The 17,871-nt window shown below is 42.4% G+C and overlaps 1 protein-coding gene across 11 annotated transcripts in view; it reads right to left on the reverse strand.

Annotated features, from left to right (window-relative positions):
- Positions 1–415: 415 nt before the first annotated feature.
- Positions 416–17,871, reverse strand: part of TARDBP (TAR DNA binding protein) — a 202,564-nt gene continuing 185,108 nt past the window's right edge. Inside the window, exons 2-9 of one of the 11 annotated variants that reach the window (XR_008714947.1) lie at positions 8,559–8,609; positions 7,006–7,253; positions 5,333–5,496; positions 4,963–5,103; positions 4,160–4,330; positions 3,661–3,787; positions 2,573–2,712; positions 416–792 (exon numbers count right to left, since the gene is read on the reverse strand). Coding sequence is in view for 7 of the 11 variants with exons in the window: in XM_055582328.1 (XP_055438303.1) it covers positions 3,257–3,787; positions 4,160–4,330; positions 4,963–5,103; positions 5,333–5,496; positions 7,006–7,243 (1,245 nt within the window). In the remaining 4 variants the exon portion in view is untranslated. Of the gene's footprint in view, positions 793–1,558; positions 1,593–1,717; positions 1,839–1,921; positions 3,788–4,159; positions 4,331–4,962; positions 5,104–5,332; positions 5,497–7,005; positions 7,254–8,240; positions 8,500–8,558; positions 8,610–17,871 lie in introns of those variants that run through there. The other 10 variants (XR_008714944.1, XM_055582335.1, XR_008714946.1 and 7 more) reach the window with 10 other exon arrangements.

The raw sequence follows: 17,871 nt of genomic DNA on the forward strand, positions 1-17,871 counted from the left end.
TAAAAATAGATTACAGATCATACAACAGCTGAGTACAGAACTTAAATACACAGTTAAGAGTTGCTCTCCTAGTAATCAACAACAAAAAACTATTCTAATTATCACATACATCTGAATTACTATGTACTTAACATCTTTCCTAAGGACAAAATTTAAGCCCTGACCCAACCTTAAAAAATTTCATTTAGTTGGCCTCCCTAAAAAGTTTTAATACCTAACACTCAACAAAATTCCTCATTCTAGCCAAAGAGTCACCATTATTATGTAGAAATTCACTGTGATTTCACCTAACTTCTCTTGTACATATAAAGTGCAACTTCTAGAGACTCACTTTTTAAAGCTAACTTTCCAGCATCTTTGTCACATAAATAAAAAAAGAAACTGTATTTTTCCAGTAAGACTCCAGACACTAAACTGTGGTGGCAACAAAAATTTTTATTCAACTGGTTCAAAAGTTTTTAGAATGAATGCATTTAGATGACCAAATAGACTTAAACAAATCTTTGCCAAATAGTTTACTTCTAAACTTCAATTTTTTTTTTTTTTAGGGTAGAATTAAATACCCATAGCTATGTAGTACCATAAACATGTTAATAGAAGGCTACTCAACATTGAAAGCCTTCTAAGACTGGTAACTAGATTTATACAAGTGTAAATAAGGGATTAAAACCATGCCATTGACAAAGTTAACTTACCCCTGGGCTTCTTGAAGGCTTGTCAGTTTAGTCTTTGGAGGTCCCCGAATACCATTTTAAGTTACCATGTTACTGCTGCTGAGTAATAGTGCAAGTGCTAAAATGCAAAATTCAGATGGTACAGGGTTTGGAAATCATGCAATTTAGATGCAGAAAAAAAAATTAAAACAACGCAAGATCCTTTACAGAGGAAACTGAATAAAACAATGTGGCGACCATAAGCCTAAAAGACGACTTCATTTATAAAAGTTTAAAACACATAACTTGCAAAATGACAAACCTATTTATCATAATCTAATTAGATAAGGGCATTAGGTAAATTATCAACACAAAAACTGTACATTCTTCCACTAGAAAAGGAGCTGACTCTCACAGAAGTTAGTTACATTTTAAGTACAATAGAGAATCAATATATTATTGCTTTTACATACTTAACAATGCACCGTGAGAGTCTTGAGTTTTGTAGATTTATTCGACATTATACTATCTCCCCACCTTTGGAAGACAAAGCTCCTTTCACTTAACACTTCCACAGACAGACAACCCACCCGGCTAGTTCTTAAAGCTATCAGGCTTCTTAATGGATTTCAGGCACAAGATAATTTGTGGTTTCTTCTACTTTATCCCTATTGCAATTAATTCCACTTTTCAAATCCCCATCTAGAAAGGTGCTGATATTCCCTTCATTTCAATTGACAGGCTTTGCTACAAAGCATTTTAAATTAACATTGCTTTGCCCATTCCTTCAAATAAGAATATTTTTAGAAGGATGATTTCCCAATGGAGATTTATACAGGCCATGTAAATAGAACATCACCCAAATGCACAGAGGCACTAAGAAAAAGCTGGAGGGTACTGCTTACCATTTTAGGTGTGGTCACCCAGACTTATTAAAAACTAGATTTGAAAAAACAAAAAACAAAAAAAACTTTTCACTTTGGACAATGCAAGAACAAATAGCAATTAAGTCTGGGTATCAGGTGTCAATGCATGACAGGTGATGAATCCATTTGACTTGAGACAACTTTTCAAATAAGTTTATTTGAAGCAAAATAAACTATTGCCAAGAAACTTTATGAAAGTTCCATCTCAAAAGGGTCAAAAAAAGGGGAATTAACTGCTATGAATTCTTTGCATTCAGGGCTGCAAAACAAAGACACATATTATTTAAATCAGTTTTATTTAAGAATTTCCAACAGTGACAACTCTTATAAAAAGCATCCAAGCACAGGACACAGAACTGCAGCAAACAGCATTCTTATGGGTAGCTAACAGACATGAGAACTTCCACCCTGCTTTGAGACACCCCGAGCTCACTGGTGAACTCTGCTTCCAAGTACTCCTGCAAAGCACACCACAAGCTCAGTCCATGTTCTCAACCCATCAGCTTCAGTTCACATTACCACACTTACAGATCAGTAACAGAAGAGAACACACACCATACAGCATTCACAGCAGTTGACAAAGGGGTAGGGGAAATACAAGTATCGTTTCACTTAACACATTCAGCTAACGTGGGTCATCTAAGAACAAAACTCACTTAAAAGTCTTCCAACAGATGTGGATGTCCTTTGAATGCAAAAACATTCGTACATTATTTGCTATCCTTGCTCTCTGCACACTCTCTCACCAAAGCCACAGGATTGAGAGACACATCTCGCCAAGTTAAAAAATATCCATTATGCACCACCAAGTCTCTGCACGCGCTCTCTCCTTTTCTCGCTCATACTAGCCTCTCATGCCTCGGCACCACCATCAATCCCACACAAGGTTTCAAAAGTTCAAACAGCCTTCTGGTTCCATATCACAGCCTTGCGTTCATAGCGTTGATACGACTCCATGAAATAAAGAGTAGCGGATAAAAATGGGACACCCACCGTCAAAGACGCAGCCTGCGCAGTGTGATGGCGAGTTCTTGAATGAGAAAGCATGTAGACAGAAGTATTCCTATGGCAGAATATTTACAGCACTACTTTCAATGAAGTGCTTCTTCCATAAACATTTGAAATGAGATGAACTGCAGAGATTAAATGAAGGCTTCATATTGTACTTTTGTATATGAAGGGAGACAAGTGTTAAAACAAAAACAAAAAAAAACCAAAAGAACCAACCACTGTGACACCATGATCTCCAAAGAAGAGATTTTCCTAAGGAAAGAAATCCATATGGTGGGGTTCAAATTAAAACAAGGAGAAAAGAATGTAGTCCTAATCAATGGTTTCCATTTTGAACATGCAAAGAATTCACTTGACAGTCCAGGGATAAAATATTACAGGAGAAACCCTTTGATATCAATTGTAGTGTGTTGGTTTACCAATCAGGCAAACAGCAGTTCACGTTCAAACACTCAATATTTCAACCCTTTATGTAACAAAACTTATAAAATTCCTTTAGCTCTTCCTCTTTTTCTAAAGAAAAATGTCAAAAATACTGCTGAATATACTCCACACTGAACAAACCAATTTTGAAAATTCTTACATATGTTATTTTACAATATACTTACCATGAGTTTAGAAAAATTTGAATTCCCACCAGTATACCAACTAACTGTAACCCAACGTCTACATTCCCCAGCCAGAAGATTTAGAATCCATGCTAGAGCCGAAGCCTCCATTAAAACCACTGCCTGACCCTGCATTTGATGCCGATCCCCAACCAATCGCTGCACCTGAATTAGAACCACTGTAAGAGTTATTTCCAGAACCAAAAGCCTGATTTGGCTCCCTCTGCATGTTGCCTTGGCTTTGGTTATTACCTGATGGGCCAGACTGGTTCTGCTGACTGGCTAACATGCCCATCATACCCCAGCTGCTCTGCAGAGCAGCCTGGGCTGCAGCCATCATTGCTGGGTTAATGCTAAAAGCACCAAAGTTCATCCCTCCACCCATATTACTACCCTGATTGTTTCCCAAACCCGCTCCACCCCCTCGACTATTTCCAAATCCACCCTGATTCCCAAAGCCACCTGGATTACCACCAAATCTTCCACTTCTTTCTAACTGTCTATTGCTATTGTGCTTAGGTTCAGCATTGGATATATGTACGCTGATTCCTTTAATGATCAAGTCCTCTCCACAAAGAGACTGGGCAACCTATAAAAAATAAGGGATGTAAATAGAGGAGATTAAACCGTTGATTCATACAAAGTAGCAATAAAACTTAGATTTCAAGCCATCATCTACGCTGGAGAAAAAAATCAGCAAGGAGCACTTATTTCATTTAAACTCATAAAATAGCCTTTAGCTTTAGTAATGGCAGCAGGGATTTTTCCGTTCATTTTCAAAGGATGTGTAACACTCCCACTTAAATGTCACGTATTAAAAATATACCTAAGGAGTTTATCACAAATATTCAGGCCCAAATACAGGGTCAGAGAGCTTAGTTAATAAGGATGGTAATTAGCTGGAAGGGCAATGTTCAACAGAAATTACCTAACTGGGGCAAAGTTATTAAGAGAAAAATACCTGATCATCTGCAAATGTAACAAAGGCAAAAGCCCTGAACGGTTTGGGGATGAAGACATCTACCACTTCTCCGTACTGGCAAAAGAACTGCCGCAGTTCATCAGCAGTCATGTCCTCTGTACAACGCCCAACAAACACCTTTCTGCTTCTCAAAGGCTCATCTGGGCTTTGCTGATCAAATCGAAAGGAAGAAAAACCATCAGAAATATTTTACAAGCAATGAAAACAGCATTCTGGTGGAGGATGTAACACAATCTATCTGCCTTTCCTTTAGGTGAGTGCTTAAAAAGTAGGTACATCCCTTCTTTTTTGTATTAGCACATCTTCTTTTAAGACTTCAATGCTTTTAATTTTAAAGCTGATGAAAGTATATTTGGATTAAGGAAAGTTGATGAATTAAAAATGTCCTGGCAAAGAAGATAATGTTCCAAATAAGCAAGTCTTGCCTGCTTGGAATAAGTAAGGCTTTTGTAACAAGATCAACATATTCTAATTGTCTTTGTTAACACTAACGAGATCAACATATTCTTTGTTCACATGTAACTATGTAAGAAATTGCTAATTTATTAAATAACAAGAGAAAGAATAAAATGAATAACGTTTTATTCTAGAGGAGCAATAAACTAAGTATTTCAAACAAATATATAAAATATTCACCATGCATTAAGGTCCTGAGACTTTTAACAAAAGATTTCAAGAACACACCCTGCCACATTTTCCAACTGTAATGTTTTATTTTACAGTGTCTTTTAATTAAGTTTGTCACCACAAATGGCCAAAGCAAAGAAAACAAGAGAAAGTACCTTAGAATTTGGAAGTTTACAGTCACACCATCGTCCATCTATCATATGTCGTTGTGACATTACTTTCACCTGGGTTTCATATTCCGTGAAGCGAACGAAGCCAAACCCTTTTGAATGACCAGTTTTAATATCCTTCTTGACCTAGAAAAAAAATCATTTAAATTCACTAAATCTACACACACATATAACCAACCCAGAGTACACACATGAAGGGAAATAGTATAAACCAAATTTCTTTTCAGCACCCATTATGCATACATATAATAAATATTAAAAATATCACCTACTGAACATGAAGGGTAGCATCACCAGAACAAGGAGTTCTGGACGCTCATTCACTGAAAAACTGTTAAGTGAAATCAAAGCTTACCTGAACCATAAGAACTTCTCCAAAGGTACTGAAGTAATCTTTCAGATCCTGTTCAGTTGTTTTCCATGGGAGACCCAACACTATTAAATCAGATGTTTTCTGGACCGCTCTTTTCACTTTCACTGCTGATGAAGCATCTGTTTCATCCATTTTTCTTTTGTTATCTAAACAAAATGAGCAGAAATCTTTTAGAACATTCATTTAACACTTTAAACACTTCACCCCCTTCATGCAGAAATGAGAAACAAAAACATTCTAGGAATAGTAAGACACTGGAAACTTCTGGTAAAGAGTGATGTTAGCTCTCATGGACAGAATAAGGCTTAAATAAGCGGCTCGGTTGCTTTTCTGGAGCCAATCTGGGGATTCTAACCTCTGGTTCTGTAACAGCTCAAGATTACAACTGTATGTTCTCCCCTCTCAAAAGATGTATCAAAACAGTAAGTTCCTTTATTTTCACTTTAAAATACATTAAGGAAAAAAAAAGGTTGAAAAACCATGATGCTATCTTTGTGCCTATTAAATATATTTCCTTGATTATTTTAATGTCTATAATCTGACTACCACAAAATTAGCAACTGTAATCTCCAGTTATAGATTTTTAAGGCTGATTTCAGTTTTTCTGTTTTATGTCCAAACTTTCAACATCAAACTCACATTAACTTTATAATAACAGAAACAAGGTTATTAAAAAAAAACAAACAGTATTTGGAAGGGCAGAGAAACTCAATGACATGTGGACAAAAGACAGACCATTTTTTGGAGTAGTGTTATGTTCACAGCTAAATTGAGGAAGGCATATTTCCCATATACCCTTCCCTCTACACAGGCAGAGCCCCACTCCATTATCAAAATCCCCTACCAGGGTGGTACACTTGTTACAACTATGAACCTACATCAATACATTACTATCTAAATGACATTTAAAATTTGGGTAAATATTTATCTACAACCAATGGATCAAGAAACTGCAGACTAAAAGAAACCAAGTTGATTCTAGTAAAATTTTTCTTGATACATGAAAAAAATCTCTTGAGGCAACATCTTAAATACTGACCAAAGAGTACACCTTTGTTGCAATATAAAGTTATAATAAAAGTAACAGAGATCTATCAACTAGCACAAAGTACCTACTGATAAAATGTACTTAGTTCCTTGGCACACTTCTAAATCTTCATGCTTCCTTTTAGATTAAAACCATCACTGATAAGACACAGTGAAAAAGCCCAGACCTAAAACTATAATTAGGACTGAATTACTTCAAGATTTCGGCTATTGCAACTGATGTTCATTTAAGGGGGGAAAAAAAAGGAGTAAGATTAGCTGAATGAATGATGTAGCTTGCAAGGATTAAGAACAAATCAAAATATTGAGGCACTTCAGAAGACTATTTTCAACAGACTGATAGAACTGCAAAGCATTCTTAATTTCTTAAATTTGGCATTAGTTCAGCAAAATTAGTGCAGATAATTATTTAAACACATAGTTTTAAAAACATGTTCTGTATTCCAATTCTCACTCATTTAGTGGCCTTCCAAGCTTGTCTGTTAGTAACTTTTGAAGAAATACTTGGGCAATAGGAGATGGTTTACCACGAAGAGACCATGATCTATGCTTGAGAATGAGATACAAACTATACTTTAGGATCACTGCAAAACCAAATGGCAACAAACCTTTGGGATAGTTGACAACATATACCAGATTCCCCCAGCCAGCATCGGGGGCGTGCAGAATTCCTTCTACCAGACGGACACCTCTCATACACTGAGACACTGGATTCCGGTAGCGCAGCCCACATGCCCCTGGAAACTGGGCTGTAACCGTGGACAGCAGCACTGTCCCATCGTCTTCCGATGGTATCTCAATAGGCTCGTCATTCTCATCTTCGGTTACCCGAATGTATTCAGACATCTTTGTTTCTCTTAAAGGGAAAAGAGATACAAATGACTTAACAATTGTGGTCAACGTAACTGTTTCCTTATCCCAGCTGATTTATACGTCACTGTTTTGTAACTTGTAGAAAAATTCTCGGGTCTCTGGATTCTTACAGGTGTTGATTATCCCCGAAAAACGAGAAAGTAAAGGCAAGGATAGCTATTAAAATGTAATGCCTCGCTAGTTCATTAAGTATTTGATGAATGCCTACAATACATCAAGCGCTGCCACTGTGAAACTAGTCTCAGATGGCATGCTAGTGGCAAGGCGGGGGAGAGGGGGGGAAAGGGGAAAGCAGGAGAAAGATCGCAAGCAAGTACTTATTTTATTACAATCGTGATAAGTACTACTGGAAAGTAGTCTGAGGGTGTTTGGGAGAACCTAAGCTGGTTGAGATGTGCGTGTGTGTGTGGGTGTACAGGGGTGTCAAAGTGACTTCCCTAAACAAGCGATGCAGAAGCTGAGTCTTCAGGACTGAATAGGAGCGGTGAGCCAGCCGAAAAGAACAACGGAAAAGTTCCTCCCTGTTCCAGATTGTGGGCTGTCCAGAGGCTCTCCAAACTTGAGCCGCAGGGACAGCGGCGACAGGTTCTTCGGGACGCGGGCCGCCGCCTCCCAGAAGCCAATGCGTGACAACCGAGGGAGGAGTTTCTAAGCGCGGCCGAGGTGGGACCGCTGGGGTATCAGGCCCTAAACTCCGTCCCGGTGCAAAAGTACGAAGGCACAAAGCAATACGCGCGCCGGGAAGCCAGGCCAAACCGCTGCCTCGGGCTGCACAGCTGCGTGGGCCCAGCACCCCAGCTCAGGCGCCGGCTGCCACCCCGCGCCAGGCCCTAACGTCGCTCCCACACGAGTCCGCTCCGGCAGGACCCAGCAGGCCTGGTCCCATGACTCCCTTTCCGGGGCGGCGGCCGCCCCATCGCGGGAGCCGAGGCACACAGGGCGTCCTCAGTGAGAAGCATCTGCAACTCACCCGCTAGGCCGCTGCTAGGAAGCCCGACAGGGAGAATGAAGCAAGGAGGAATCCAAGAGCAGCCCAGCTACCACTTCGCTCCCACAAAATGGCGCTAGGGCCGCCTCCTCCCCCCTCCGGCCATCGTCCTCTCCCACCGGCTTCCCGTCCGCAGGTGGAGGGGACCGCCGCACAGAGACAACGACCCTCTCCCCAGAGAGGCAGAACCCCCCCTCCCCTCAGTCTGAGCACAGGGAGTGAACTTAAAGGCTATAAGGAGGCCAGCACCTAGGCCAGAAAGGCTAAAAATAGAAAAAATGTAGATGGGTAGGCTTTTACCTCCCCCCACGTAGCGTAATAGATGGCTTCGCCCGACCAACCGCCGGCCCCGGGTCTCCGCCGGAGCTCGCGCACTTTTAAAATGCGCGAGACTAGCGCAGGGGCTCGGCCGGACCGGGCGGGGCGGGGCGGGGCGGGGCGGGGCGGGGCGGGGCGGGGCGGGGCCGGACCGGGGCGGGGCGGGGCGGGGCGGGGCGGGGCGGGGCTGGGCTGGGTGGAGCTGGACTGGGCGGGGCGAAGGCCCTTAGGCCATCCTGACGCTCGGGAGACTGGGAGAGGGCTGTTGAGCCCAAGCCGTTTTTAACCTAAAAAGCCCAGCCAGGTGCGTCCTCTATTCTCCCGCAGTCAACCTCCACACCTGGAGAGAATAACTTTGTTCTCAAGAATAGCAAGCATAGCACCTACTGTGTACTGCTGCTGCTGCTAAGTCGCTTCAGTCTTGTCCGACTCTGTGCGACCTCATAGACGGCAGCCCACCAGGCTTCCCCGTCCCTGGGATTCTCCAGGCAAGAACACTGGAGTGGGTTGCCATTTCCTTCTCCAATGCATGAAAGTGAAAAGTGAAAGTGAAGTCGCTCAGTCGTGTCCGACTCTTAGCGACCCCATGGACTGCAGCCTACCAGGCTCCTCCGTCCATGGGATTTTCCAGGCAAGAGTACTGGAGTGGGTTGCCACTGCCTTCTCCGATTGTGTACTAGGTACTACCTAAGTCATCACGTATTTAATTACCCCAACAGTCTTGTATGGTAGGTGCTATTGATGTTTTCCGCATATACAGGTGAGGACGAAACTGAGACACAGAGAGGCTCAGTATCTTGCATAAGCAAGGTCAGATGCTCAGTCGTGTCCAACTCTTTGCCACCCTATGGACTATAGCCCCCAGGCTCCTCTGTCCATGGGATTTTTCATGTGAGAATACTGGAGTGAGATGCCATTTCTTCCTCCGGGGAACTCTTCCTGACCCTGGGATTGAACCTATGTCTCCTGCATTGCAGGCAGATTCTTTACTGCTGAACTATTGGGGAACCCCAAAGTAAGGTTACCCAGGTAGTAAATGGTGAACCTGACATCTGACCCATGACTCTAATGCTGATATAGTCCACGTAGTGTTGAAGCCTAGCTTGGAGAATTTTGAGCATTACTTTGCTAACATGTGAGATGAATGCAATTGTGCGGTAGTTTGAACATGCTTTGGCATTGCCTTTCTTTGAGATTGGAATGAAAACTGACCTTTTCCAGTCCTGTGGCCACTGCTGAGTTTTCCAAATTTGCGGACACATTGGATGCAGCACTTTCACAGCATCTTCTTTTAGGATTTGCTATAGCTCAATGGGAATTCCATCACCTCCACTAGTTTTGTTCCTAGTGATGCTTTCTAAGGCCCACTTGACCTTGCACTCCAGGATGTCTGGCTCTAGGTGAGTGATCACACCATCGTGGTTATCTGGGTCTTGACAATCTTTTTTGTATAGTTCTGTGTATTCTTGCCACCTCTTCTTAATATCTTCTGCTTCTATTGGGCCCGTATCATTTCTGTCCTTTATTGTGCCCATCTTTGCATGAAATAGTCCCTTGATATCTCTAATTTTCTTGAAGAGATCTCTAGTCTTTCCCATTCTGTTGTTTCCCTCTATTTCTTTGCATTGATCACTGAGGAAGACTTTCTTATCTCTCTCTGCTATTCTTTTGAACTCTGCATTTAGATGGGTATATCTTTCCTTTCCTCCTTTGCCTCTCACTTCTCTTCTTTTCTCAGCTATTTGTAAGGCCTCCACAGGCAACCGTTTTGCCTTTTTGCATTTCTTTTTCTTAGGGATGGTTTAGATCACTGCCTCCTGTACAATGTTACGAACCTCTGTCAATAGTTCATCAAGCACTCTGTCTGTTAGATCTAATCCCTTGAATCTGTTTGTCACTTCCACTGTATAATCGTAAGGGATTTGATTTAGGTCATACCTGAATGGTCTAATGGTTTTCCTTACTTTCTTAAAGTCTGAATTTTGCAATAAGGAGTTTATGAGCTGAGCCACAGTCAACTCCTGGTCTTGTTTTTGCTGACTGTATAGAACTTCTCCATCTTCAGCTGCAAGGAATATAACCAATCTGATTTCTGTATTGACCATCTGGTGATGTCCATGTGTAGAGTCGTCTCTTGTGTTTTTGGAAGAGGATGTTTGCTATGACCAGTGTGTTCTCTTGACAAAACTCTGTTAGCCTTTGCCCTGCTTCATTTTGTATTCCAAGGCCAAACTTGCTTGCTACTCCAGGTAGCTTTTGACTTCCTACTTTTGCATTCCAATCCCATATGATGAAAAGGACATCTTTTGGGGGTGTTAGTTGTAGAAGGTCCTGTAGGTCATCATAGAGCCATTCAATTTCAGCTTCTTCAGCATTAGTGGTTGGGGCATAGACTTGGATTACTGTGATATTGAATGGTTTGCCTTGGAAATGAACAGAGATCATTCTGTCATTTTTGAGATTGCACCCAAGTACCGCATTTTGGACTCTTGTTGACTGTGAGGGCTACTTCATTTCTTCTAAGGGATTCTTGCCCACAGTAGTAGATCTAATGGTCATTTGAATTAAATTCTTCCATTCCAGTCCATTTTAGTTCACTGATTCCTAAAATGTCAATGTTCACTCTTGCCATCTCCTGTTTGATCACTTCGATATTTACCTTGATTCATGGACCTAACATTCTAGGTTCCTATGCAATATTGTTCTTTACAGCATCTGACTTTACTTCCTTCACCAGTCACATCCAAAACTGGGCATTGTTTTTGCTTTGGCTCAGCTTCTTCATTCTTTCTGGAGTTATTTCTCCACTCTTCTCCAGTAGCATATTGGGTACCTACCCAGTGGGGAGTTCATCTTTCAGTGTCACATCTTTTTTGCCTTTTCATACTGTTCATGGGGTTCTCAAGGTAAGAATACTGAAGTGGATTGCCATTTCCTTCTCCAGCGGACCACATTTTGTCAGAATTCTCCATCATGACCTGTCCGTCTTGGGTGGATCTACACGGCATGGCTCATAGTTTCATTGAGTTAGACAAGGCCGTGATCCTTCTGCTCAGTTTGGTTAGTTTTCTGTGATTGTGGTTTTTATTCTGTCTGCCCTTTGATGGATAAGGATAAGAGGCTTGTGGAAGCTTCCTGATGGGAGGCACTGGCTGTGGGGAAATTTGGGTCTTGCTCTGATGGCCCATGCTTAGTAAATCTTTAATCCAATTTTCTGTTGATGGGTGGGGCTAAGTTCCATCCCTGTAGTTTGGCCTGAGGCCAAACTATGGCAAGAGTAATGGTAGCAATGGTAACAACCTCCTTCAGAAGGCTTTATGTCAGCATGCTGCAGCATGGTGTTATATTTAGTGCCTCTGACCCCACTATCAACCCATGCCTCTTCCAGAGAGTCATGGACACTCACAGGCAAGTCTGGTTCAGTCTCTTTTGAGGTCATTGCTTCTTTCTCCTGATCATGGTTTGCACAATGTTTTGTCTGTGCCCTCCAACAGTCTGTTTCCCCAGTCCTGTGGAAGTTCTGTAATCATAGTCCACTGGCCTTCAAAGTCAAATTCCCTGGGGGTTCTCAGTCCCTTTGCCAGATCCCCAGGTTGGGAAATCTGCTGGGGGCTCCAGAATTTTCACAACAGTGCAAGAACATTTTTGGTATAATTGTTCTCCAGTTTATGAGTCGTCTGCTTGGTGGCTCTATGGTGGGGCTAATGGTGACCTCCTCCAAGAGGACTTGTGCCACACACTCTGCCTCCCAGGTCTGCTGCAGCCAGAGCCCCTGTCCCCAGGGCAGAACACTGCTGACCCTTGCCTCCCCAGGAGACACTCAAACCACAAAGGCAGGTCTGACTCAGTCTCTGTGGGGTCCCTGGGTCCTGGTGTGCACAAGGTTTTATTTGAGCCCTCCAAGCATCTCTGGTGAGTATGGGGTTTGATTCTTAAACACAGTTTTGCCCCTTCTACCATCTTGTTAGGGCTTCTCCTTTGCCCTTGGATGTGGGGTATCTTTTTTTGGTGGGATCCAACATTCTCCTGTCAATGGTTGTTCAGCAGTTAGTTGCAATTTTGGAGTTCTTGCAGGAGAAAAGGAGTGCAGGTCCTACTCCACCATCTTGAAGGGACAACAGACTGATTCCAACTTGGGAAAGAAGTACGTCGAGGCTATATACTGTCTTGTCCCGTTTATTTAACTGATATGCACAGTACATCATGTGAAATGCCAGGCTGGATGAAGCACAAGCTGGATTTAAGATTGTCAGGAGAAATATCTGTAACCTCAGATATGAAGATGACACCACCCTTATGGCAGGAAGCAAAGAGGAAAAAAAGAGCCTCTTGATGGAGGTGAAAGAGGAGAGCAAAAAAGCTGGCTTAAAACTCAACATTCAAAAAAGTAAGATCATAGAATCTGGTCCCATCACTTTATGACAAATAGATGGGGAAACAATGGAAACAGTTACAGACTTTATTTTCTTGGGCTCCAAAATCACTGTGGACAGTGACTGCAGCCATGAAATTAAAAGATGCTTATTCCTTGGAAGAAAAGCTATGACCAACCTAGATCAGATCAGATCAGTCGCTCAGTCGTGTCCGACTCTTTGCGACCCCATGAATCGCAGCACGCCAGGCCTCCCTGTCCATCACCAACTCCCAGAGTTCACCCAGACTCACGACCATCGAGTCAGTGATGCCATCCAGCCATCTCATCCTCTGTTGTCCCCTTCTCCTCCTGCCCCCAATCCCTCCCAGCATCAGAGTCTTTTCCAATGAGTCAACTCTTCGCATGAGGTGGCCAAAGTACTGGAGTTTCAGCTTTAGCATCATTCCTTCCAAAGAAATCCCAGGGCTGATCTCCTTCAGAATGGACTGGTTGGATCTCCTTGCAATCCAAGGGACTCTCAAGAGTCTTCTCCAACACCACAGTTCAAAAGCATCAATTCTTCCATGCTTAGCCTTCTTCACAGTCCAACTCTCACATCCATACATGACCACAGGAAAAACCATAGCCTTGACTAGACAAACCTTTGTTGGCAAAGTAATGTCTCTGCTTTTGAATATGTTATCTAGGTTGGTCATAACTTTCCTTCCAAGGAGTAAGCGTCTTTTAATTTCATGGCTGCAGTCACCATCTATAGTGATTTTGGAGCCCAGAAAAATAAAGTTTGACACTGTTCCCACTGTTTCCCCATCTATTTGCCATGAAGTGGTGGGACTGGATGCCATAATCTTCATTTTCTGAAAGTTGAGCTTTAAGCCAACTTTTTCACTCTCCACTTTCACTTTCATCAAGAGGCTTTTGAGTTCCTCTTCACTTTCTGCCATAAGGGTGGTGTCATCTGCATATCTGAGGTTATTGATATTTCTCCCAGCAGTCTTGATTCCAGTTTGTGTTTCTTCCAGTCCAGCGTTTCTCATGATGTACTCTGCATATAAGTTAAATAAACAGGGTGACAATATACAGCCTTGATGTACTCCTTTTCCTATTTGGAACCAGTCTGTTGTTCCATGTCCAGTTCTAACTGTTGCTTCCTGACCTGCATACAGATTTCTCAAGAGGCAGATCAGGTGGTCTGGTATTCCCATCTCTTTCAGAATTTTCCACAGTTTATTGTGATCCACACAGTCAAAGGCTTTGGCGTAGTCAATAAAGCAGAAATAGATGTTTTTCTGGAACTCTCTTGCTTTTTCCATGATCCAGTGAATGCTGGCAATTTGATCTCTGGTTCCTCTGCCTTTTCTAAAACCAGCTTGAACACCAGGAAGTTCACGGTTCACATATTGCTGAAGCCTGGCTTGGAGAATTTTGAGCATTACTTTACTAGCGTGTGAGATGAGTGCAACTGTGCAGTAGTTTGAGCATTCTTTGGCATTGCGTTTCTTTGGGATTGGAATGAAAACTGACCTTTTCCAGGCCTGTGGCCACTGCTGAGTTTTCCAAATTTGCTGGCATATTGAGTGCAGCACTTTCACAGCATCATCTTTCAGGATTTGGAATAGCTCAACTGGAATTCCATCACCTCCACTAGCTTTGTTCGTAGTGATGCTTTCTAAGGCCCACTTGACTTCACATTCCAGGATGTCTGGCTCTAGGTCAGTGATCACACCATCGTGATTATCTGGGTCATAAAGATCTTTTTTGTACAGTTCTTCTGTGTATTCTTGCCATCTCTTCTTAATATCTTCTGCTTCTGTTAGGTCCATACCATTTCTGTCCTTTATCGAGCTCATCTTTGCATGAAATGTTTCTTTGGTATCTCTAATTTTCTTGAAGAGATCCCTAGTCTTTCCCATTCTGTTGTTTTCCTCTATTTCTTTGCATTGATCGCTGAAGAAGGCTTTCTTATCTCTTCTTGCCATTCTTTGGAACTCTGCATTCAGATGTTTATATCTTTCCTTTTCTCCTTTGCTTTTCACTTCTCTTCTTTTCACAGCTATTTGTAAGGCCTCCCCAGACAGCCATTTTGCTTTTTTGCATTTCTTTTCTATGGGAATGGTCTTGATCCCTGCCTCCTGTACAATGTCACAAACCTCATTCCATAGTTCATCAGGCACTCTATCTATCAGATCTAGGCCCTTAAATCTAGACAGCATATTAAAAAGCAGAGACATCACTTTGCCAACAAAGGTCCATCTAGTCAAAGCTATGGTTTTTCCAGTAGTCTTGTATAGATGTGAGAGTTGGATCATGAAGAAAGCTGATTGCTGAAGAATTGATGGTTTTGAACTGTGGTGTTGGAGAAGACTCTTGAGAGTCCCTTGGACTGCAAGAAGATCAAACCAGTCCATCCTAAAGGAAATCAGTCCTGAATATTCATTGGAAGGACTGATGCTGAAGCTGAAGCTCCAATACTTTGGCCACCTGATGCAAAGAACTGACTCATTGGAAAAGACCATGATGCTGGGAAAGATTGAAGACAGAAGGAGAAGGAGATGACAGAGGATAAGAATGTTGGATGGCATCACTGACTCAATGGACATGAGTTTGAGCAAGCTCTGGGAGTTGGTGATGGACAGAGAAGCCTGGCCTGCTACAGTTCATGGGATTGCAAAGAGTTGGACATGACTGAGCAACTGAACTGAACTGAATATGTTCCAGCTATGTATACTAATAACAATAGTATATTTCATCTATCAACTTTTTTTAGCATAGCTTTTATTTATTTTTTGCATATACATGTATCCATTCTCCCCAAACCCCCCTCCCATCTAGGCTGGCATGTAGCATTGAGCAGAGTTCCATGAGCTATATGATAGGTCTTTGTTGGTTATCCATTTTAAATATAGCAGTGTGTACATGACCTTCCCAGAGTCCCTAACTATTCCTTCCTCCTGGCAACCATAAGTTCATTTTCTAAGTCTGTGAATCTCTTTCTGTTTTTAAGTTGTTGTTGTTCAGTTGCTAAGTCATGTCTGACTCTTTGGGACCCCATGGACTGCAGCATGTCAGGCTTCCCTGTCCTTCACCATCTCCCAGAGTATGCTTAAACTCATGTCCATTGAGTTGGTGGAGGCATCCAACTATCTTATCTTCTGTCATCTCCTTCTCCTCCTGCCCTCACTCTTTCACAGCATCAGGGTCTTTTCCAATGAGTCAGTTCTTGGCATCAGGTGGCCAAAGTATTGGAGCTTCAGCTTCAGCATCAGTCCTTCCAATGAATATTCAGTATTGATTTCCTTTGGGATTGACTGGTTTGATCTTCTTGCTATCGAAGGGCCTCTCAAGAGTCTTCTTCAGCACCACAGTTGGAAAGCATCAGTTCTTTGGCATTCAGTCTTCTGTTATGGTCCAACTCTTACATCCATACTTGACTACTGGAAAAATCATAGCTTTGACTATACGGACATTTGTCAGCAAAGTGATGCCTCTGATTTTTAATATGCTCTCTATGTTTGTCATAGCTTTTCTTTTTTGTTAGTAAGTTTATTTATATCATTTCTTTTTAGATTCCACATATAAGGATGTCATATTTAAGACTTTCTAATATCAATATGTAATTTCAGTTCCAGTTCCACTGATCATATGTCTTAGTTTAATTGGCAATACACTTAATTTCCTAGTGTACCATTGTATTGGATTCAGTGAAATGCAATACTAGCAGAGTGCTCTGTAATTATGTGTTGATGAATCTAATCCTTGGGATAACCCTACAGAGTAGCTGCTGTTGTTATTGTTCCTGTTTTATAGGTGAGGAAGCTGAAGCATAGAGGTTCACAGGGCAGGAACATGGTGGAGTTGGGATTTGAACCCAGGCAGCCTGGCTCTGGAGTGGATGTCTCCTGCTTTTTATGGCCTCCTAGGGAAGAAATATTGTCCTGCACATCCATCTCTGATACCTGCTGTTGATATTGACCAGATTATACCTGAACCAACTTGGAGAGGTGCTGAGTGCTAAAGAATTGATGCTTTTGAATTGGGGTGCTGGAGAAGACTCTTGAGAGTCCCTTGGACTGTGAGGAGATCAAACTAGTCAATCCTAAAGGAAATCAACCCTGAATATTCATTGGAAGGACTGATGCTGAAGCTCCAATACTTGGGCCACCTGATGCAAAGAGCCGAAAAGACTCTGATGCTGGGAAAGACTGAGGGCAGAAGGAGAAGGGGGTGACAGAGGATGAGATGGTTGGATGGCATCACCGACTCAATGGACATGAATCTGAGCAAACTCCAGGGGATAGTGGAGGACAGAGGAGCCTTGTGTGCTGCAGTTCATGGGATTGCAAAGAGTCAAACATACTTAGCGACTGAACAACAACAAAATTTGGAGAGATAGGAAGGAAGGAGCAGAGACAGTAAGAATGAGTGACTTTACCCACTCCACCCGCCCTTCCCCCCCCCAGGGATAGCTCTGCAAACAGGGGACAAAACTGGACAGAAGGCCCCCCCTGATGGTCACTAAGGCTTCCAAACACTGGATGAAGCGCAGAGGCCTCATCGTCACAATCCACCCAGTCATTTTGGGGGAGTAGTCAGTTTTCTAAAAAAACTTATTCTGACTGTGCTAGGTCTCTGTTGCTGTGCACAGGCTTTCCCCAGTTGTGGCTGGCAGGGGCTACTCTCGTGTTGTGTTGCGTTGTGTCTAGTTGGCTTTTCACTGTGGTGGCTTCTCTTGTTGTGGAGCACAGGCTCTAGATCTCAGGCTCAGTAGTTGTGGTGCATGGGCTTTGTTGCCCCGTGGCATGTGGACTCTTCCTGGACCAGGGATTGAACCCATGTCCCCTGCATTGGCAGGCAGATTCTTAATCAATAGACTATCAGGGAAGCCCAAGAAGTCAGTTTTACTACCTCCATTTTCTGGTTTTT

The sequence above is a fragment of the Bubalus kerabau genome, chromosome 5 (assembly GCF_029407905.1).
Source record: "Bubalus kerabau isolate K-KA32 ecotype Philippines breed swamp buffalo chromosome 5, PCC_UOA_SB_1v2, whole genome shotgun sequence".
Classification (NCBI taxonomy): domain Eukaryota; kingdom Metazoa; phylum Chordata; class Mammalia; order Artiodactyla; family Bovidae; genus Bubalus; species Bubalus kerabau.